The 23,779-nt window shown below is 44.9% G+C and overlaps 2 protein-coding genes across 7 annotated transcripts in view; both read left to right on the forward strand.

Moving 5' to 3' along the window:
* LOC119247363 (putative tetratricopeptide repeat protein 41) overlaps positions 1-15,120 on the forward strand; it is a 54,775-nt gene extending 39,655 nt beyond the window's left edge. For 5 of the 6 annotated variants that reach the window (XM_037513747.2, XM_037513745.2, XM_037513744.2 and 2 more), the window contains 4 exons: positions 163-315; positions 2,942-3,075; positions 14,194-14,323; positions 14,414-15,120. In XM_037513747.2, coding sequence (XP_037369644.1) covers positions 163-315; positions 2,942-3,075; positions 14,194-14,323; positions 14,414-15,113 — 1,117 coding nt within the window. In that variant the 3' untranslated portion in view covers positions 15,114-15,120. The remainder of the gene's footprint in view (positions 1-162; positions 316-2,941; positions 3,076-14,193; positions 14,324-14,413) is intronic. The other variant, XM_037513749.2, reaches the window with a different exon arrangement.
* A 1,956-nt stretch (positions 15,121-17,076) lies between these two features.
* Positions 17,077-23,779, forward strand: part of NT5DC3 (5'-nucleotidase domain containing 3) — a 48,569-nt gene continuing 41,866 nt past the window's right edge. The window contains 2 exon segments of the mRNA XM_037513756.2: positions 17,077-17,185; positions 17,188-17,280. Of these exon segments, the coding sequence (XP_037369653.2) occupies positions 17,077-17,185; positions 17,188-17,280 (202 nt within the window).

Genomic DNA, 23,779 nt, shown 5'->3' on the forward strand with positions numbered 1-23,779 from the left:
TGTTGCACACACATCTTATAAATCTCTATTATTACCAACAGCTCTGCTGCACAGATTTTTATATAAAATAAAGGATGTTGAAGAGAGTTATTTTTGATAGCACGATGGAGCTAGGCCACATTTATCATGCTAGTAAATAATGCACATATGTTTTATTTTCAGATTAGCAACTGGAAACACTTGTCTTGCAATGACAAAATTTCACGAGTGCTTAAATATAAGAAAAAGTTTGTTTGGCGAGAAGAACATGCTAGTTGGAGAAGTTCTGGAAATTTTAGCTGATTTGCTGTTTTTTCCACTAAGAGATTATCAAAAGTAAGTTTTTATGAAATGACATAAGTAGCGTGTCTCCTTTCTCCCCAAAGCTACCAGTGGCAGGGAGGTGTGGGGCCCTCTACTAGGCAAGTGCCACTTATTTGACTTCAGAAGTCTGAGGGCCTCACCATGCCCGTGGATTTGGTCCTAATTTGTTTTTCAAGTTGCCAACCTTAAGGAAACCAAAGGGGATCTCTTAGCCCTTGGAGAGAGTGGAGGTTCTGGCAGAAAGAATGGTACAAAGGAGTTTGATGCCACTGCTCTTGCAGCATCACCCACAGACCCGTGAGGAAGAGGTTTCAGGACTAGATTCATCAAGTTTCTATTTTTTTTAAATTATAGGTTTATTTATTCATGTGCACAAGAACCGGGGTACAGGCCAGAGGTGCGGGAGGGTGAGAGGATTCACCAGAGACAGAGTGGGGAGCAGAACAGGCAGACGGACTGAAAGCACTGCTGAGGGGAGCAGCAGGCGAGACAGGAGAGGTCTGCCGCGCCTGCAGAAGCTGCGGACAGCTTCATAGCGCTGCGCTCAGCCGCCTGAGCTGCCAGGGGAGGCCCTCATCAGGTTTTTAGATTCTTGTTTACCTGGCCATGGGAACAGCAAAGTTTTGTCCTTGAGTCCTGTCCTGTCTGTTCTGGGACCCATCCTGTCTCATGACCACTTCTTCTCTTGACAGTTTGTATGGGAGAAGGCTCTTGTTGAGTCCACAGAGAGTCATATACACCACTCCCCTCCTTTGGCTGGACTTGTACGCTGTTGTAGCTGATTCAGCTGACTGACTGGCCATGGGCCCTCCAGCTTAAGTTGTGAAGTTGTGAAATTTTGGGGTTTGTAACGTCTCTCCCTCCCTTCCTTGTTCCCTGTGTCACCTTCTACTTTCCTCAAGAAAATTTCCCTCTCACCTCTCCCCAGGAAGGTGACCTCTTCCAGCTTTTTTTCCTGGGAAGAATGTGATGTTGGTAATCTCAACATTTAAGGGCAAATCAATAGTTAACCTTTATTTAAGAGAGTTTACTTTTAAAGGAGTAGCCCAAGTAAAGGAGTATCTCAGTGTAAAATTACCAGCATTTACAGTGTTGGGGAATGCTGGACTCTGGCATCCAGTTACCTGGGTTCAAATTTTGTTTCTGCTGTTTAGTGACAGTGAGAACTTGGGCCCTGACTTAACATCTCATTCAATTCCTCACTGGTAAAATGAGGATGGTAATTGTATCTTCTTACATGTGAAGTGCTTAACAGAAAGCCTGAGATATACCGAAAGATTTCAAAACATTGAGTGCTTAGTTTTTGTTATTTTGCTCTCCAGCGGGTAATTTTTGAGGCACGTGGAACCATATCAACCTCTCTTTGATCCTTTTAAGACCAACTCAGTGAGCAGAGAACAGGAATTTCTTTAGAGAAGCAAAAGACTTGATAGAACCATTGTCTTGTAAAAAAAAAATAAATCTAAGCTGGTAGTATAGTGACAGTCATCTCTACTTCCCGGCCTGTGCTACCTCAAATCCAGAGCTGCTAGAGCGTGGAGTCATGAGACACCTCATATTGCTGAGCTGTTTCTCCAGCATGGCCTCTGTATCAGAGAACCTGACCAGACTTGGATGCCTTCTTCCCGGGCCTCGCTGTCAACAGTCAGCCTTCTGAAACAATCAGGAAAATGCCTCCAAAATGTATATAGATCCTTGGTCCTGGTGGCCAGGAACCCTGAGACAGCTCTCATGCTCTACAGAGGTGGTACCAGGGACCCCGAGAATCTGGAATGGGGGTAAGGTAGGGTTGGATAAATGAGGTCAAATTAAAAAATTAAAAGTAAAAACACAGGACAGAGAAGAATTAACAAACTGCCTTGTAAGAGGGACAGTGAGGTGTTCTCAGGGAGATAAATGTCATCTACTCTGTCTCAACTTTGTAGCCATCATCGGCAGCTGTCTTTCCATCACTGTCTTCTTCATGGTCAAGTTTATTTACTTCCTCAATTCTCATTCACTGTTGTTTGGCATTTACCTCCACCCAAACCCATCTTGTCTGCCATCAGGATGTCCCACTGTGTCCTTCTGCACTTCGAGCTGGTTGGCCCTCTCCCGCTTCTGTCTCCAGGATGTCAATCACACCCTTCCTGAAATCACACCCTCCTGCTTTCTGAGGAACCTTTTCTCACGGAGATCTTCTCAGATTGTGTCTTCTTAGTTTCTCTTACGGTTTTCTCTTTCTATCCTAGCCTCCTGTCCAAATAGTGGTTTTCTCTTGGGTTCAGTTCTTGGGCTCAATGCTTGCTCTGAGCCCCTCAACCTCATCCATGTCTAGGGGGCTTCAACCATTACATCCTAAGATGATGGGGTCTTCCTCCATCTTCTCAGATCTCCATCCTGTTTTCTGTAGTGTCTCAACCAAGTTTCATTCCCACTGAATGTGCAGGAGGATTCCTTTTTCTGCACATCCTTGCCCATACGAATTATTTCTTGGATAAGGGCCATTCTAGCCAGTGTGAGGTGACATCTCTCTGTGGATTTGATTTGCACTTCCCTAATAATAAGCAATGCAGACGCCTTTTCTGTGACTGCTCGTTGAACGAATGACTGCCATGCTCCCTCAGTGCCAAACTCTAATGAAATTTCTCTTTTCTAGATTCATAAGGAAGAAAGCGATTGAATATTATAAACAAGTGATAGATATAAAGGAAATCGCATGCACTCTCACCAACTCTTTGCTCATCAAGAAGCAGCTGGGCATCAGCCTAAGCGATACCTTGTGTAAATTAGGTAACTGCTCTGACCTATGTCTATTAAAAGTATGTGGCTTTCCCCCATTCTCTCACTTGCATACTTTGCTTCTTTAAAAAATAACTCTTCAATTTTGAAGCAAACAACTCTTGTCCCACATACTTTTAACTTAATTTGCTACCTTAATTTGTTTCCTTTCCTCATTAAAAAAGTGGTTAGTCTGTTTGGGCTGCTATTAACAGGATACCATATTCTGGGCACTTAAACAATAGAAATTATTTCTCACAGTTCCAGAGGCTGGGAATTCCAAGTTCAGGGTGCCAGCTGCTTCAGTGCAGTGCCCAGTGAGGTTGGTTCTGCTCCCTGGTTCATAAGTGGCATCTTCTCCCAGTGTCTTCACAAGGCAGAAGAGAGGGGTTGAGAGCTCCCTGGGAGCTCATTTATGAGGGCATTAGTCCCATTCACGAGGGCCCACCCTCACCACCTCATCACCTCCACCTCCGAAGGCCCTACCTCCTAATACTATCACCTTAGAGGCTAGGGTTTCAACATAAGAATTTTAGGGGGACACGTCAGTTCAAAATAGAAATACATTTCTTGAAAATCTTTTCCCTCTCATTTCTCATTCTTGTAGGCTGAGCACTATGCCCAACCACATCCCTCTCCTGTCAGTGTAGGTTCCTTTCGCTCTTCAAATTCTGTTTTAAGATGTTATATAGGAAGCCCCTTTTCATACTTGTACCTGCGATGCTAATGTGATGTGTGGTCAGAAATAACCAGAAGGTTTTCACATGGGCCCACCCATGGCTTTACTAGAGAACATGGGACTTAGTGCCTCAGAAGGAGCGTTTCACATCCTAGTCATATGCTGAGGAGGAAAAAGGTTGGAAAAAGGAAAAAGGTTGGAAAAAGGAAAAAGCTTTCAAATAGTTGATGCCTGTAGGGAAAGAATATTTTCAGACTGTAGAATTAGGAGTATGGTTTCTGTACATTTTTTTTTTTATGAGGTGTTTTCGGCTGAGCGAGTGAACATTGTTTTACAACCAGAAAATGCAGATTCAAATCTAGAGAAACTTTATGGAAAAGGAACTGGTAAATCTAATCTGATTGCTTTGTATAATATTTTGTTACCAGTTTTGATGTCTGGTCTATGATGGAAGTGCAATATGTTCACTTATTTTCAGGTAAGTAGCCATCTGCAATCCCAGTGGCAATGTTTTTGTGACTTCTTAGTCTTTACTGTATGTTTCAATATTTCAACATTGCAGTCAATTTCCAGTGTGGTTGTGATTACATAAAAATACTATAAAATGTACAAATGTTACCAAAAATCCGAAGTATGTTTGTGTAAGGAGACCTTTCTTACCACAATTCTATGCCCTTTACTTCCTGATGTTGATTGAGGTTGAGTTGCTTAACAAAGGCCTACTGGGCTCATGGGAATGTGGTCATGGTTACTTGATATGAGTTGATATGAGTTTCTTGTGCTTTTGTTTGCATCTGTGATGGGGAGGGCCCACAGGCATCTTTAGTACTCAAAGAGGAGGGTGTGGGGAGGGACCTTGGAATCAGTTGTCCTTTAATTTAAGAAATATTTTTACTTGTCTTATGTAGAGAGGAAAAACTTTTCTTTGATCCTCTTAGGGTTTGACTGGGCCTGAAAATAAAACTAAAAAGATAAAAACTCTTTTGCCATCCACATGCTATTGGAACTTGTAGATAGAAATGTAGGAGGCCAATTTTGTTCAGAAGTTTTGTCTCCTGTGACTTTTGTCAGAGTCCAGGATCTCTTACCAGCAGCTGTCAGGCCACGCAGGGTCCCAGATAATAAAATTCCATCCTTGTCACCAAAACTGTAGGGGATGAAAAAAATTATTTCTTCTCCCCTCCTAGGTTTTTCCACTGGGACCCTATGAAAGTAGATTGAGAAAATAGAAAGAGAAAAGCCAACAGCAGTTTGTGAGCCTGGGCGTCACGCCACACGGAGAGCAGGCACTCCCGTGATGAGTAACTCTAAGAGGTAGTTAGAACTTGGAGTCTGTGTACTAACTTAGCAGGGAGTTGCGAGGGGGAGACAGGGCACTTACAGCGAAGGAAGTCCCTTGTTTTGAAAGATAAATGGGCTCTTAAGAGAACAGACAATGTGTAGTTCATGACAGTGTCTGTCTGGGTTGCTGGCTGCTAGTCTCTAGGAAGAAAAGATTTCAGCTGTTCCATTTCTGACACTTGAGTGCTTCGGGGAAGCGCTGCTTTTAGTCACATCAGGGATTTTCAGGAACTGATAATAGCAGCTCTAAAGAATTCTTATTTCAATATGGCATATTTTGGGGTGGCCTATCTTGACCTTTTACCTACCTTTAAATGGAAAATTTCTGTCTAACTGGAAATGTGACTGAGTTGACTACATGAAATAAGAAAAAAATAAGCCAGAGCCATATATACCTGGGACTCCCCACCATTAGTCATTTTAAGGAAGTCTTAGACCCTCTGTAATAAAAGTATTACCAAGTGTCCCATTAGTCATCAAAACAGTCTTCTCTCAAATCTGTGCTATGTATTTTTGCACTGAGGACAGTGTATGGTTTTCTCAAGGCAGAGGGAGTGTTAGGAACCTACAGTCTTTGATTCCTCTACTGTGGTCATCACAAGAGGTTCAAAAAAAATATGCTCAAATAATACTGTGAATCCACAGTCACAAAGGGGCTCGAAGGACTCTTTTAAAAAAATGATTTATTTTATTTATTTATGCATACAAGGACTGAGGTATTGGCATACAAAGACTGGGGTATAGGTGCAGTGTGGGGGGCTGGGTGAGAGGATTCACCAGAGACAGAGTGGGGAGCAGAACAGCCAGTTTACTGAAATACACTGCTAAGGGGAGCAGGAGGCGAGACAGGAGAGGTCTTCTGTGCCAATTGAGTTAGCGCGCTGGTTGGGAATTGAACTCATGCTGCAGTGGCTGCAATAGCTTCATGTGCTGAGACTTAACCCCTTGCACCGCCAGGGAGGCCCTTGAAGGACCCTTTTTTGACTTTTTTTTTTTAATACAAGGACTGGGTACAGTCAGAAGCGCGGGAGGGTGAGAGAATTCACCAGAGCCAGAGCAGGGAACAGAACAGGCAGACCGATGAAATACACTGCTGAGGGGAGCAGCGGGCACGGCAGGAAAGGTCTGTGTGCCATGTGGGACTCTTGCCAGGGGCCGGGGATTGAGCTGGCACTAAAGAGGCTGCGGGCAGCTTTGCAGCCCAGCGCTTAACCGCTGCACCACCAGGGGAGGCCCCCTTTTTGGACATTTTACTTTCTATTTCTTTCTAGTGTGAGTGTGTTGGCCTCTCAGGGATTATGAAATCCCAGGAACAAGAGCCTTGCCATCTTTTCTTTGTGTTCTCACAGCACTACCGAGTCCTGGCTGTACATGGGTGCTCTGTCCACAGAGGAGGGGTTGCAGGTGAGGAGTGGGTGAACCAGTTCTTGCTGGGTGCTTACACAGTTCACCTGAGCACCCCACAGAAACAATGGCTCTGCTCCAGTCTAAACACATTTGAAGAAACAATTCACATTGTAGTTTTAACTATTGAAAACAGTCATCTTTAGTTGACTTTTCAGATTTCAGTTTAGATTATAGAATTAAGTATGGTAACTGCTGGCTTGAAAGACTTAGCATAGTCCTTAGTCTTGAAGGAGAGTTCCCTGTTCAGAACAGGCCTTCCCAAAATGTGTCACTGTGGCATGTGGATTATTTAGAGCTGAGATCAAGTGAGGCCTCGAAGGCTCATAAGAAACTTTTCCCACTCCCTTAACTACTGAGAAGAATGAAAGTTGGGGCTGTCACCCAGAATTAGGATTTTTATCCAAACAGGTTTAAATAGTTTTCTATCAAAGAAACCTATCTGTGTGGCAGGCAAACATCTAACTAAGGAGCATGTGGTCTTCATTATGAGTCCTCCTCCTTTGTCCTGAGAGTCCAAGCCCCTATTCCATCCATTAGCTCAGGGTATGTATTTATATACGATATATATATATGTAAATATATATACATTGTATGTATTTATATATATGTAATTATATATGTCTTATGTAGAGAGAAAAAACTCTTACCTATGTATAACTCTTACATATATATGTATTTATATATATATATACACATATGTATTTATAAATATACACACACACATATCCTCATTTTGCCCCATTGGCGTTAGAGAATCCCCAACCAGGTATACCATCCATAGTTATGTAACTAAATTTGGTTTTTCTCCTACTAATCTATCTGATATAATTTGATTGCTTGACCAGCCTAAGAAGAACCTAAAGGGGGTGAGGGGGAAGTTTCCTCTCCTCTCTGACTTTTATTATTACATTTGATCAACATGTAAATACAGCATCCTCTGTATGAGCGAGGGCATGAACATCATGGAGTTCAGCAATATTTCAGACTTAATTATACTCACAATATTTTTATGCATGAGATTAGAGTGAGATATGTTAACACAATGGATATGCCCAAGACAAATACATTCTAAATTTTGTTTCTTCTCCTCATCACAATTTCATGAGGCACTTACTAAAAAGTAAAATCTCTTTCTTTATAATATAGCCTTCAAAGCTCATCTCCTCTCAACTTTAATCCAGTTTCAAGAACAACAAACCTTACTCTAATAAAACTGTTAATTCTAGATATTTGAATACTAATTCTATGAAAAAAGGCTTTTTTTTTTTTTTTTTTTTTTTTGGTGATCGATGTTCCAAGTTACCTCTGACACAGGGATCTTATGCTCCTTTTTTGGTTGAGTGTTTTCAATCTGCCCATTAAGAAACCATTTCAGTGGGAGAAAGAAACCAGAAATGTGACTTTTCATATTCCATTATATCAAGCTGAGTGTTCTGCACTGAATTGTTTATTTTGGATGAAGTATGGTAGATGAACATTGTGTTTCTTGCTTCTCCCTGGGATTCTTTTAAAAAAGAAATGCCAGCCATCTCGTTCACATTTAGAAGGAAGAAATTAAACAAAGGCGCTAGTGGGTGACTTTTAGCAGGGTGAGTCAGTCCTTGTCTCCAGTGTTGACTGAAGATGCCTGGCACAGCCAGAGCTCTCCTTTCTGTAGCAGCAGGCTCTTTAATCCCAGAAGTCAGGTAAGTGAGACAGACAAACTTTGTATTTTAATTTTAACTTAAACATAATTTTAACTTAAATATGTCATCCTTTCCCCATACTTCAAAATTTATCACCTAGGTCCTTTTTTAAAAATACCACTTTCTCTGTTCGGAATTAGATGTCCCCTTTCTTAAAATGCCTCATCCACAATTTCTAGTTTTGGTTTCTTAGGGTGAGAACTTAGACAATTCTGATGTAGTCAGTATATAGGAACTTTCTAGATTGCTGTATTTCCCCGCCTTCAATTTTTTATGGTTTTCTTGCCTACTCATAATTTATAAGAATTCTAAAGTGTTCAGCTTATTTATTTTTTTTTTAAATTTTTTTTTTTTTTTTGTGGGACCCTCGCCGGCGGCCCGGAACGAACATGTGCTGTAGAGGCTGCGGGCAGCCTCGCAGCCCAGCGCTCAACCACTGTGCCACCAGGGGAGGCCCCATTCAGCTTATTTTTTGATAGAAAACAACATCCTTTCATTTCATGCTCAGATCTTATTAGTTTGTCCTATACTTTATCAGATCACCCAAATTAGACTAACAAACCCAGTGGACTCTTAATCATGCCAGAAGCCTGCTGTTAGGAGCAGAAGCTGCCAGCACAGTAGAGAGGAACCTATTAGATACAAGGGCATTTTCCTTCCCCCCTCTCGGTTCTTCTTGACACAGTAAAATAATCAAATTAATATCAGACAGGCACATAGGAGAAAAACACTTTAATTTCTTGTGCACAAGGAGCCCACGTAGACATGAGAAGTCCAAGGACAGAAAAGTAAAGGGAGTATTTGAATACATGTCATCCTGAGCTAAGGGAAGGGATAGGGGCTAGGGTTTCAAGGGGGAAGGAAGGGCATTCAGAAGCTGAAAAGAAGAGCAGATGTTTGGTAATTAGGTGTTTGCCCTGCCATATAGGTTGGTTATTCAGTTAGAAAGGTTATTTTTGGTAATGACTGGGATTCTGAGTAATACCCCCAATTTTCACTCATGTAGTTAAGGGAATTGTAAATTTTTTTTTTTTTTTTTGAGCCTGCAGGACCTTAATTGATTTCAGCTTGAAATAATCCATATGCCAAATAGATCTTGGGGAGAGCTATTTTGAACTCTTCGCAGGTATTTAGTGTCCCCAGGGGTCAGGTAGTAACACTCTTGTGGCAGGGGCAGGGACTGGGCTGAGGACGCTGGGGAATCTCCTGTGTAAGCTGAGGCAGGGACAGTGGAGATGGAAAGGGTTGGATTTGAGATTTGGTAGTTGAATCTGGTAGGGCTCAGACCTGAGTGGATTTGGGGGGGCAGGAAAGGAAGCACCCTGGGTGATGACTGGGCCACAGGCTGGTACCACAGGGGGTGATGCTGTTGCTCTTCCAAAATAGGAAGCACAGGCTGAGGGCTGGGGTGGGAGCTGCGACAAGCTCATTCGGGGCATGTAGAGTTGAAATTTCTCATCCAAGTGGAGCTGCTCAGTAGGCAGTCGAATACGTAGGTGGTACTTGGAAGCTGTAAGTCTGAGCTGGAGAAAAACATTTGGGAGTCCTTGGCATTCACTCTGTGACCCAACCTTGTTGAATGCGTGGAAGAGCCAAGAAGAATATGACAAGGAATGACAGGAGAGGGAGCCTCTGGAGGGACAGAGGAAAGAATTGTAGCCAAGGTGAGAAGTGGCTCTAGAGATAGGGTGAGGCTCAGTAAATCACGGAAGCTGAGAAAAAAGAGGGCTGAGAACCAACTACCAGACTGAGAACAGACTGGTGTGTATGAGCAACCTTCAATTTGGGGTGAAGTGGTAGGTCAGAAGCTGTGTAAGCAAGGACAAAGAATGTGTTCCCTTTACCCAACAGTGGGGATCTACATAGGCCGGGTCCTTTGAGTGGGTGCTGGCTGTGCAGGGCAGGGGTGGATGACAGAGGTTGCTGCTAGCCTTTGGCTGGTACCTTTGAGCTGACTAGCCAGTCTTAGAATAGTAGACTAGCTAGTCTTTTTTTTTTTTTTTTAAAGATTTATTTTTCTTTATGTGTACAAGAACTGGGGTATATGCCAGAGGTGCAGGGGATGAGAGGATTCCCCAGAGACAGAGTGGGGAGCAGAGCAGGCTGATCTACTGAAATACATTGCTGAGGGGAGCAGCAGGTGAGATAGGAGAGGTCTGTTGCGCCACGTGGGTTAGCTCCTTGGCTGGGACTCATGCTGCAGTGGCAGGTGATAGCTTGATAGTGCTGAGACTTAACCCCTTGCACCACCAGGGAGGCCCAGACTAGCTAGTCTTAATGAAAGGGTGGGTGGGTGGACGGAAGGGCCCTCATTTATTGTTGAAGGATAGAAGTTGAAGGAAACATCCAATCGCAACCTTTTACTTTATTTGGGACAGTGATTGCTTTTTCCCTCCCTAACCTGTTTATAGACTAGACACACCTTTGTTGAAAGAATGAGCAAACTTAATTTCTCAAAGCAGAGGACTTCTGACGAAGAAACTTTAGACATAGCATACTTAGCAAACAAAAAGAAACTTTCAACAAAGAACCTTCAGATATTACATAATCCTCCTTCCTCATTGCACATTTGTAACCTTTCTTCTGGCCAGAGGCGAGGCTGTCCTTGTCTGTGCTTCTTAACCCCAGGTGATCCCAGTAGGGCTGCGGGGGAAGTTGGACAGTGACCACAGAGTCCAGGCTCAGTAAATGGAACTTCCTGAGCATGTCTCCCAATACTTGCAATTTTTTCTCCTTACCTGGTGACAGCCACTGAATTGCAGCTGTGGGCTAGAGAGGGAATAAACACAGGACTGGCAGTGCAAAAAGCCACCTGCTAGCTGACAGCAAATATTATATGAGACAAGAGGAACAAGCTTAAATTTCAGTAGAATAAAGATTTAAAAAAATTGTACAGAGACTGTGTTGAATAAAATAACTTGCTTTCTCTTTGTAGAGGTAATAATAAATATACCACTTTATTTTTAATGTTAATCACTAAAAAAGGAAGAAAACTTAATCATTATAAACATCTGAGGGCCTCCCCTGGTGGTGCAGAGGTTGAGCGCTGGGCTGCAAAGCTGCCCGCAGCCTCTGCAGCACCGGTTCGATCCCCGGCCTCCGGCAAGGGTCCCACATGGTGCACAGACCTCTCCTGCCGTGCCCGCTGCTCCCCTCAGCAGTGTATTTCGTCAGTCTTGCCTGTTTTGCTCTCCGCTCTGGCTCTGGTGAATTCTCTCACCCTCCCGCGCTTCTGACTGTACCCAGGGCTTGTATAAATAAATAAATCTTAAAAAAAAAAAAAAATCTGAAAACAGACTTGCAAGGGACCAGTGGACCTTTCCCCTCCTCCCAACCCCTTTTTATACCCTGATGGAAATTAGGTATGTGTGGTTCTGTCCAGGAGTGCAAAATGGAAAGGCTAACTTTTTAGATGGTTTCTTCCTAGCTGTCCTTCTATGGAAAATCTCCTAAAGAACAAATGCTATGGGGAGAACAGTGTTCTTTAGTCCCATTTCTAGAATTCTGGCCTTTAGATGCTAGAGAACTGGATTTGAATCCCACTGCTGCTATTTTCTGGGCTTAGGGACATAACCTCTCTGAGTCACAATTTTCTTACTGGCCAAAAAAGGGACACTAATGTCTAGAGGGCTGAGGACTGAATGGGATACAATGTGTGCACTACAGCCAGTGCAACTAAATGTCAGGTGCCCTCCCCATCCAGAATGAAGTTATGAAGTGGGAGGACGTTTAGTGACTTCTCTCTTATTTAAATGAATCTCTTATTCTGCCTTCCCTTGGGTCAGGAGGACTGGCCAGGCTAGATGGCTGTCCAGCTGGTACCCTGAGGAAGATGGGGTGGATTGGGGTTGGACCCAAGGCAAGGATGCAAGCGAGCTACTATACTTGCTGCCAGAAAGAATAATCAGTGTGGTCAAGAAAGTTCTGAGGCCAAAGCTATCATTCCAGGTCCAGAACAGGTCAAGCAGATAAAGGGGCCCAGGAGTCAAGGTGGTGATCAAAAGGGAGACCGGGACCATAGACCTGAGATAGTGTGCGTCAAGGGCACCAGATGCTGGTCCCTCAGACAATCTCAATCTTGTAGCAAGCCCCGAGTCTCTTAAAGGGGCTTGGGCAAAATGAAGAACTATGGGCTCTGCTTATTGGTGTGCAGAAGATCTCCAAGAATGAATCCTTGCTCAGCCACCACATGGGAATTCTGGTTCTATCCTCCCTCACTTTACCTTTGAAGGCCAGTTGAGGCCAGTGCAGCATGGCCGTGCTGAGCATGGTAATTCACAAGGTGTATTCTGCTGAGCCAGACTGGGATCATAGGGAGTCATAAAAATAATTCAGAAAGAAGAAAAGTAGCCACAGATTGCTAACAGCTGAAACTCTCAGATTTCCAGAAGCAGCTGCTGGCAATATGAGACCTGGGCTATGAACATGAAGCAGAGCTACAGAGAACTCAACTCTGCAGACAGAAGCCTCGTTGATAGTGGCCAATCTAGGCAGCCTGGGACAGGGGTCTAGCCATGGGCCTGGGATGAGCCCAGCCCAGATAGTCCCACCACAAACTGGAGCAAGTAACTTAACCTCTTTCAGTTTGTCATCTTTAAATGACAGTGAACACACACTAAAAATTGTCTTCGAGGACATGTTTTGGGAGAACATGAATGGGATGGAGATGAGAGAGGCACTTTGCACTTTATATCTCTATACATTTTCATTTTTGAACAAGTGGATGTATGTGTTGTTAAAAGAATAAATGAAAAAATATAAGTGATGATAGTTTTTGTCTTTCAGGATTATACAGGTCTTCCTGACAGATGGTAATTATTTACTTGAATTTACTGTTATTATTAGTGCTAATACAGGCACTGGTGATGTCATAGGTCAGTGTTTTAGCCTGTACATACCCAGCAGTCTATCACAGACTCAGATCTCCCTCCATACCCTGGCCTAACCTGTTGATAACAAATGATATAAATTCAGCCCCTTGAAAATGCGTAAAATGAATGCGTACTTGCAAATTATTTTTAAGTACATTGTAAAATATACTTTTTTTTACTCTAACACATATTAGAGTGTTGTATTAAATTACTGCGTGACACCTGTATGAACACCTGTATAGCTTTACCTATGCTCATCAGTTGCTAACATTTTTGCCTCATTTTGTTCCTCTTTTTATACACATGTACAGACATAGACATACACTGTTTTTTTCCAAACTGTTGGAAGGTTGCGGATGTGATACTTTTGTCTTTAAGTACTTAAGTAATGTGTTTTCTGTAGACATTTTGCTACAGAGCCAGAATATTATGATCAAACCTAGAATATTTAACAACTGCAGAAGATGATTATCTAATGCACAGTTTAACTTCGGGTGTCCCCAAGTGTCCTGGTAATAATCTTGACAACTGTTTGCCTTTTGATCCAGGATAATATTAAAGATCTTGCATTACTTCCGTCCACAGCATTGTTTTGTCTTTCATGACTGACACTTCAAAGAGTGTAGTTCAGGTTTGCTCTACCTTTCCTGCCTCAATGTCCTTCAGTTTGTATTTGAGTGTTTCTTTACAATTAAATTCAGGTTAAATGTTTTGGGCAGGAATACTGCAATAGGTGTCACTTTTTAAAAAAAGATTTATTTTTTGCATACAAGAGCTGGGGTGCAGGCCAGAGATGCAGGGAGGAGGGTTGAGAGTATTCACCAGAGACAGGGTGGGTAACAGAACAGGCGAATTGAATGAAATACACTGCTGAGGGGAGCAGCGGCCGAGACAGGAGAGGTCTGCTGCACCATGTGGGGCTGCGCCATGTAGGTCAGCTCCCTGTCCGTGGATGGAACTCGTGCTGCAGTGGCTGCTGATAGCTTCATAGTGCCGAGACTTAACCCTTTGCACCACCAGGGAGGCCCTTTAAGGCCACTTTTTACAAATATATTTTATACTCTTACAATGGCATGAAATCTGGGGTATTTTATTACAGTTCTTCAAATTTTCAAAAATTGTAATATTCTTATTTTCAAATATTCAGCAGGTCAATTATTGATCATTGACACAGGCCATCCTGCCATGATGGAGGCAGTGGGCTATTTGTACAGATCACTCGATCTAAGGGCGACCCATCTGGGACCTGCTCATTCATCCATCCACGGAATCCTGCAGTGAGTTTCTGTCCTACATCTCAAAATGAAATTGCTTCTGGTTATTCATGTTCTGTATGTGACCTCTTGACAACTTTTGATCTTTTGCAGTCTTCTGAGGGAAATCGAGCACATCCGAGACAGGAGATGTTGGCCTCAAGGCCTGAGCCAGCACTGCTCCGCGGGACCTGGGGGCAGCGCCGCTCTGTGGGAGTACTTGCTGAAGCTGAGCTATCACAGCACCCAGGGTTCCCCTCTAATCTGCTCCATCCGGGGCATGAATGTGGACATGCTGCACAGGGATAAAAGCACATCCGTGACACCTCCTGCAGTTCCAGATAAATCACCCCACATGGTTTCAGATAAATCAAAATGCACTTCTGGAAAAGGCAAAAAAGTCTTGAGACCCATGATTTCCATTTCTGATGAGGAAAAGACCCAACGGAAGATGCAAAATAATGTTGAAATATGGAAAGGCTCAGAAAAGGAAGCATCAAAGAAAAAGAAAAATTATTCCTCTAAGATGTTATCTTTGGGTAAAATGGATGATGGTATAAAGCTTTTACCACAAAAGATTTTGTTAGGTAATAGTGAAAGTGGAAAAGGCCAAATTTCCACAATTTACCAGCAACCCTTGCTGGGTGCTGTTAGCGTAGATAATCCCTGGGAATCCCTATCTGACCTCATCTCAGAAAAGTGGCTTTTTCATACCCCAGACTACAGTTCGGCTTTACAGAAGTGTTTTTTGCCAAGAAGATCTCAGCTGGAAACAAAATTGTTGAAGATAGCAAATGATTTTAATAAAGAATAAAAATGATCACGGGCTCTTCAATATCTTCACTTTTTCTTGTCTTTATTTAGAACTCTGATGAGATATTTTCTTTCAAAACTCTTGGAAGTAATGAAAAAAAAAAAAAAACTCTTGGAAATCATGATAATGAAGGTCTAGGGATCTGAATTTTTAGCCCCCCTTTCCACCACCAATATTATAATGGATTTTAGCTTAAAAAAACACTTCTTAAGAGATTCACATTTCTGTGATAGATAGAAGAATGTTGATCTCAGGGTTCCATATCTAAAAATAAACGAAGATATATATAATATATATTTAAAAAATATACTGAAGCAATGTTTTTTAAAGTTGTTGCTTTTACATTGCTATAGTGTCTCTATTTTTATTTTATGAATTAATGTTCCATGTAAATAAAATTCACAACTACTGTCCCCAAAACTCTTTTTTTTTTAGGAAACATGAAAAAGAAAAGATTTAAAGTGGCATAAATTAAACTATATAGTAAATTTGGATTATCAAAGCCTATGGACCTGATATCATATCTGTTTTAAGCATTTTATTGCCTCTCATTTTATCAGTGATTTGTAAAACATTACCTGTTAAGTGTTAAGGATTACTTATTGGCTACCTTAGGAAAGTCATTTCACTTCTCTGAGGCTGTTTTATTATTTATAAAATGAGAAAATTTATGACAACCACTTTTCAGGATTACAGAGAATGCATGCTAATGCACATAGCAAACCTTCGATAAATAATAATAGTATATTATTACTGTTACCATTATTGTTAGTCTAACCCAGGGGCCACTAAGGAGTCAATATCTCTTGATCCCTTCAGCCTGTGATCTAAGCATGCACTAGTGCTTTGGGTTATTTAAGTCATGCCACACCATTTCATACTTGGCAGTAGATTTTCCCTGGCAGAGTGCCAGCCTTGAGAGCGGTTCCTTGTACTCCACCCAGCAGCCTGTTTAACGGTACCAAGGAGTAGTTGGAGAACTAAGTCCTTGTAGTTCAGTTACTCTCTGCCCGGTTTTGGGTGGGCCGCATGAATCTCTCCTGCAGAAGCGGAGACTGACTAGTGTACACAGAAACGTCACGTGTTAGGGGTGTACACGACTGGTGGGGTACACGACTGGCGCAGCCCAGCACGGCGCCTGTGAGCGTGGGCAGGAGCAGAAGCTGGTGTCCATGTCCCCAAGGCCTCCCCTGCGAGGTGGAAATCTCGGGAGGGCACTGGGTATCCAGGCTGTGCAGTGGGGCTGCCCCTCAAATACAGCAGTCCAAGCGTGGGGTACAGGCCTCGCTACCCGCTGACCCGCAGGGCTGGAAAGATCCAAGTTGGGGATCCGGGACCTCCCAATTCGTCCCCGCGATCTAGGGGAGGTCCAGACTGCAGAGGTCACTAATGTTAAAGCGGTCACCTCCTGGAGCCGGGGTCAGAGGCACAGAGTCCGCGCAGCCAGCGTGGGGGGACTGTCACCGCGCGTCGGGAAGGCGCGGCGCGGCATGCGCAGCTCGGCGGGCGGCCCTGGGGTCCCGTCTCGTGGCGCAGGCCGGCGACGGAACATCAAATTCCGTGTGGTCTGGGCCTCACCACCAAGCGCCAAGCCGGCGCGCCGCAGGGTCAAGAGGTGACAGCTGCGGGCGGTACTCGGCGTCCAAGATGCTGGCCCCGCCCGCCCCCGGCCCGCCCCCGGCCCGTCCCCGGCCCGCCCCGCCCGGCTTCCCCGGCCGGGCAAGCCCACGCCTCCAGCCGAGGCTCCGCCCCCGTCCCGCCCCCACGGCCGCGCTGGCCCTCGCCCCAGTCCAGGCCCGCCCCGCCGAGGCCCCGCCCCACCGAGGCCCCGCCCCGCCGAGGCCCCGCCCCCGCGGCGGCCGGAGGAGCCGGCCGCGCCGCCACGTGCTCCGACGCAGGGGCCGCCCGCAGGCGGGGCTGAGCTCCCGGGCCGCGGCGCGCTCGCCGGGCTGAGCCGGGAAGCATGGCCACGCCGGGGGCAGCGGCGGCCGCCCGTGGGGCCGGGGCGAGGCTGGCGGCGGCGGCCCTGCGGGGCGGCTGCGGGACGGCGGCTCGGGGGCGGCCGCGCGGGGGCCCGAGCGCCCCCTGTGCACCGCGCCCGGCGCCGCCGCGGACATGAAGCGCTACCTGTGGGGCCGCTACCGGCAGGCGAAGAGCAGCACCGAGGGTGAGTGCCGCCGCCCCCCGCCCCCGCCCCCGCGCCCCGCGCCCCGCGGGCCGGCCTGCGCCCGGGCCCGGCCGCCGCGCTCCCGCCCTGTCAGCTGTGGGGGCGCCCGGGCCGAGCTGGCCGCGCCGTGACCTCCAGGCCCCCGAGACCCGCCTCAGCCCCCCGCGGCGCCGCCGCGATCCGGGGACCGCGGACGATGAGCCTCTAGAAACTTTGCAGCTCTTGTCTGTCTCCTGCGGGAACGCTGGTTTACACCTTCGTGGGGATTTGAGGCAGAAGCCTGCCTGGGAGGGCTTGGGGTTCTCCCCCGAGGCTTCGCGGGCATCGCTCTGCCCGCGGAGCACCCCCACATACCAGGCGTGCTGTGGACTGACAATAAGGGTAGTAACACCCGGGGTCCCGCAGGCGGCGGGTCACCCCGGATTCGGGGCTGCCAGGCAGGTGGGAGTGTCGGTTTACCTTTTTTTTTTTTTAATATTTATTTAATATTTTTTTATATCATTTTTGCACAATGTATGCATTTTCATCTTGGTTATAGTCCCCATACAAATCCCCCCCTTATTTTGACCCTAATCCCCCCCCTCCCCACCGTGTACGGTTTATAGTGGCTTGCTGATTTTGATTTTTACTTTATTATAATTAGTCTTTTTCCTGGTCCCCTATTTTTACAATAGCTAAGCTTTGGAAACAGCCCAAATGCCCCAAAATAGATGACTGGATCAAGAAGATGTGGTCCATATACACCATGGAATATTACTCAGCAATCAAAAAGATAAACTCATGCAGTTTGCAGCAACATGGATGGCGCTGGAAGGGATCATGCTCAGCAAAATAAGCCAGAAAGAAAAAAAAATACTGGATGGTCACACTCATAGCAGAAATCTAGAAAACCTTTCTTTTATTTTTTAAGGGAGTGGGATTTGCTGTGTTTTGAATTAAGAGGGGTTCAGGTTCAGAGAGTCTGGCTTATTTGCTAACCTAAGTGAGGAGGGGATTCCAGGCAGTGACCACCAAATGGCCAGGTTATTAATAAGGAAAGCCGTGGTGGAAAAGAACAGAGTAAATTCTAGTACCAGGTACGTAGATTGTCTCCCTGAATTCTTAAAGTAGCTACAAAGAGGTGTCATGTCCTCATTCTATAGATGGGAAAGCGAAGGCTCAAGTTTAAGGAACCTGGCCAAGGTCACACCTTGATCTGGGATCTGTCTCAGCCCCTACCTAACCCACTGCCCTATTTCCTGTGCTGTCTTCCACTAGCAGCCCGCCCTTTGGGAACTGGTGTAAAGGGCAGTGATAATCCTCTGGTGCTGCTGCTTTTACGGAGGAGTTGGAATAGTTGTTTTTTTTTTTTTTAACTAATTTTTTGGGGTGGTGGAGGTGGCATGTACAGACAGTGTGAGGATATTGGGTGGGAGACAACATTGTATAGAACATTGCATTTTCCATCTTTTGGCTCAAAATCAGTTTAGTGAAAGAAAGCAAGAGGCTTCTTTTCATGGATTGGGAGGCTTTTTTGAGGGAATTCCTCGTGGCTCACAATGCAGAATTCTAAGGAAATGGGATTTATTTTCTTTTGCTCAGTTTAATTTTTCATCTGCTTTTGATGGATTGTATTATATGGTAGAAGGAAGTATTGGGGATTGAGTTGAAAGAAATCTAGAAGATCATCTAGCACAACTTTTGGACAGACAAGACTTTAAAAAAAATTGGTGTGTTAAATTGAGATAATTGAGATAATGTACATACGTGGAGTTGTAATAATTAACACGGGCTATCCTTTACCCAGTTTCTCCTAATGGTAACATTTTGCAAAGCGGTAGAACAGGATCATAACCATTATATTGATATTGATCCAGCTTACAGGTCTTATTTAGTCCCCTAGTTTTCCTTGTACTTCGTGTATGTGTACTTAGTTCTGTGCAGTTTTATCACAGTGCCACAGTCAAAATACAGAATAGTTCACTAACAGGATCCTTTCCACTGTCTTTATAACCACTCCCACGAGTTCCTGGGCCAATATATCTGTTCTCCACTTCTCAAATGTATCCTTTTGAAAAAGTTGTGTAGATGGAATCATATAATACGTAACCTTTGGGAATTAACTTTATTCACAGAAGTAATTAAAATTTTTTTAAAGATCTATCTATTTATGCATGCAAGAGCTGGGGTACAGGCCAGAGGTTTGTGGGGGGGAGTGAGAGGATTCACCAGAGACAGAGTGGGGAACAGAACTGGCATATTGACTGAAGTACACTGCTGAGGGGAGCAGCAGGCTAATTAGGAGAGGTCTCCTGCGCCATGTGAGTCACCTCTTTGGCTGGCCGGGGACTCCAATGCAATGCTGCAGAGGCTGCAGACAACTTCATAGGCTGTGTCTTAACCCCTTGCGCCATCAGGGAGGCCCTCATAGAAGTAATTGTTCAGAGATTTGTCCTGTGTGTGTGATCAATAGTTTTTTTTTTTTAAACTGCTGAGTAGTATTCCATGGTATAGATATAATACAGCTTAACCATTTTTTACCTACAGTGAAACACTTAATAGTTCAGTTATAAAGGACATCTGGATTGCTCCCAGTTTGGAGCAATTACGAATAAAATTGCTGTATAGTATGTACAGGTGTTTATGGGAACCTATGCTTCCATTTTTCCAAATGTCATGCCATTACTTGGTTAGTCATTTTATGTTTAGTTTTAGTTTTTTAAGAAACTGCACACAAAGTTTTGCCCTTTTGATTTTTTTAAATATTTTAATTTTTTTAGATTTATTTATTTATTTATACAAGCTCTGGGTACAGTCAGAAGCATGGGAGGGTGAGAGAATTCACCAGAGCCAGAGCGGGGAGCAGAGCAGGCAGAAGGACCGAAGTACACTGCTGGGGGGAGCAGCGGGCGGCAGGAGAGGTCTACGCGCCATGTGGGACTATCCTCTGGTGGCTGGGGAGCAGCCGGGGATTGAACCGGCGCTGCAGAGGCTGCGGGCAGCTTCGCAACCCAGCGCTCAACCGCTGCGCCACTGGGGAGGCCCTGCCCTTTTGATTTTATAGATGAGGTTTGCTGCTTGCAGGCTGTGACTCCAGGGACTCCACCAAACTTCAGCCTCCCCATCTATAAAATGTGGGGAGGAATGAGTCCAGCTGTGGAAGGTGTTTTACATTCCTGGCTGGTGAGAAGGCTAAAGTGTTGGGTTATAAGGAGCATCATCAGGCCAGAGTTTGGGCTTGGGTGTGTGATAATCTGGGGGAGAGGGGTGGATTTGGTGTGCGATAATCCCCAGGGGTTGGGGGAGGAGTGGATTTTGCAGCATGACAGTGCTTGAGGGAGATTTGGAGATTTATTAGCTCTGTGACTTGGGTGGCAAGTTACTTTCCTCTCTGACCTCTGTTTCTCAACTGTATCGGGTTATAATGTCTTTTAGCAGGACTTGGTGCCCAGCAGGTGCTCAGTAGATAGTAGCTGTTATTACGAGTTGTTAAATCACTCTTAGTCATGCTTAGTAAGGGTGGGCTAGCTAGCTCTAGGCTCTAGGTCTCCCTTTTAGCACAGCACCATTAACTAGCTTGGGTGGCTTGGAAAAGGCCACCTAATCTGTCTAGCTTCTCGTAGAATGAGGCCACTGGATTAAATAATGCCTGAGCCTTTTCAAATGTCATAGGTCCGTGAGTCAGTTATTCGGGGTGCCCCATCCAAGCTTTACTCCCCAGCACAACACGTTCCCTCTGTCACCCCTGAGAACACAGGAACTTTAATTAGACTTTTCCTTCTTCGTCCTCTCTGGGTCTGCATCGTCCCTCCTCCTTTAGCTGCAGTCTGGGTGGATGTGCCCAGCTCGCGTTCTTGCGCTAGCATTTATTAATCACGTAGCCGTGGGCTTAAGTGCGTGATTCACAGATGGATGGGTCTGGGAGGGAGGGGCTCACCGTGCTCAGCACCTGTCTGTGCTGGGGGGTGTGCTGCCTAGCTCAGAGACTGGTAAACAGATAAAGGACTGTCCAGCTTGGAGGAGATAAACAGTGGCCCCTGGGACTCTGACACCAGGGCAGATAATGGGGTCAGCTGATCTCTTGCCTTCCTCCAAACAATCTGTTCAGTACGAAGCCTGCTTGGTTGATTTTGTTCTTTGTTTTACCTTTTATCTTCTACTCTTCTTTTTATTCATTTAAAAACTATTTTTCTGGGGCCTCCCTGGTGGCGCAGCGGTTGAGCGCTGGGTTGCGAAGCTGCCCGCAGCCTCTGTGGCGCCGGTTCGATCCCCGGCTGCTCCCCGGCCACCAGAAGAGGGTCCCACATGGCGCGCAGACCTCTCCTGCCGCCCGCTGCTCCCCTCAGCAGTGTACTTCGGTCCTTCTGCCTGCTCTGCTCCCCGCTCAGGCTCTGGTGAATTCTCTCACCCTCCCGCGCTTCTGACTGTACCCAGTGCTTGTATAAATAATAAATAAATAAATCTTAAAAAAAAAAACCAAAAAAAAAAAAAATAAAAACTATTTTTCTGGTAAGTTTTACTTTAGATCAGTTTGGGATTTACAGAAAATTTGCATGCTTTCTATAAACCCTGTTCCACGTTTCCCCTGTTATTAACTTCTCACTTGACGGTCACATATTAATTACAAATAAAGAACCAATATCAATTCATTGTCAATATGTATCAGTGTTAACGAAGGGCCATGCTTCACTCAGATTTCCTTTGCTTCTAGCCTCATACCCGTTCCTGCTCCAGGATCCCGTCCAGAACGGTGCATTACATTCAATCCTCATGTCTCTGGGGCTCTGCTTGTCTGTGACAGTCTTGGTGACCTTGACAGTTTGAGGAATACAGGTCAAGCACTTTGTGGATCCTCCCTCAGTTGGAATTTCTTTTTTTCTAACTTGAGATTTTTTGATTATTTTCACATTTGTATCACATCCTTTATCAAACTCTGCTCAGAGAATGTTCTTGGTATTTTTAGGAAAAGAAATGTAGGATGATAACCCTAGCAAAAATTTCCCATAGAACTCTGGTTTCCACCCAGAGTTTGAGGAGGGCTGTGTTGCCCTCAGGGGTTGTTTGATAATGTCTGGGGACCTTTTTGGTTGTTAGAAGTGGGAGAGAGGATGTGCTGCTGGCCTTTATCAAGGGTGCTATTAAATATCCTACAATGCAGAGAACAGTCCCCCACACCAGAGACTAATTCAACCCCAAGTGTCAGTAGTGCAAGTAGTGCCAAGATTGCCCTAAAATAAGGACTTCTAAGGAAACATTGTGTAATTATATTTTAAAGGGGTGCAATCGGCTGTTTCCTCTTTTGCTGTGTGTTGTGTGCATCTTCTTTGATGTGCATCCCTGGCCATCCCTGTCTGCTCAGGGGATAATTCACCTGCCCTGTGGTGTGCAGAGTGGAAGTATTCCTCTTCTTCAAGCGGAGTTGCTCCGGCCATACATTGGGATAGCCTAAAGGGTTTCCCTCCTTTCCAAGTCACCCCCTGCCAGTCTGTTTGGAACATTAGGCCTCTTGGCTGGGGCTATGGTGCATATTAAGTTGTGGAAAGAAATCTGGGGACAGGGTGAATAAAGGATGTTGCAGGGTTTATTCAGAGTCCTCAGCTGAGAGCGTGGCATGTGGAATCAGCATGGACCGCCAACCCTTCCACCAGGAACTGCAGTGGCTTAGAAGAACCATGGGGTCATTTTAAAGTAGCCTGGTGTTGCTTGGCTGCATTCCACTGTCTTCTGAAACATGTGGCTAAGGGAGTGCGGTAAATACCTGTTCCAAGATTGAGAAGCATTTCACAGGTGCGCTTATCAGAGTTACTGCATCAGAGCCCGTAAAATGAATCTCCAAGTAGAATGAAGGTATAACACTTCTCAAATACATTTGACTATGGAGCTCCATTTTTGAGGTAATACCCCAAAATAGACCTTCTAAAGACTATGCTTTGGGGTGCTCTGTAACAGGAATATATAAATATATGATATATGTAGATATATGTTGTTTGTAGCAAGAAAGTATATTAATAATACCCAATACCCAGCAATACTTAATTTTACAATGTGCTCTTTCCAGGTGCTGGGATATAGAATAATGGGGTCTGGGACACTGAGAATCTGGAGAAAACTGTGTGTTCTTTTTAGAAAAATATATACATTTGCACAGTGACAAGGAATACAAGCACGCCCACAAACTCCTGTGGTGAACCCGGTGCTTGTTCAGCCCCTCTGTTTCCTTCCAGAGAATGAAGGACTGACATGTGGGGGAGGCTTGTGGAAGAACCCTGTTTGGGGAGTGTTTTCTAGATTAAGATTTGCACATGAGATCAGGAAGTCTGCCTGGAGTAATGACATGTTGTTGTCCTGACTTTTGCTGCTGAGTGTGGAGGTTTCTGTGACAATGGTGGAGATGGCTGGGTGGCCCATTGTCCGAGAGAGAGGGGTAGAAATCTAGGATTCATTTTTAAAAATATTTATTTTATTTATTTATGCATACAAGAACTGGGGTGTAAGCCAGAGGTGTGTGGGTAGGGGTGAG

The sequence above is a fragment of the Talpa occidentalis genome, unplaced genomic scaffold (genome assembly GCF_014898055.3).
Source record: "Talpa occidentalis isolate TD23 unplaced genomic scaffold, MPIMG_talOcc4v2.1 talOcc4.16, whole genome shotgun sequence".
NCBI classification, from domain to species: Eukaryota; Metazoa; Chordata; class Mammalia; order Eulipotyphla; family Talpidae; genus Talpa; species Talpa occidentalis.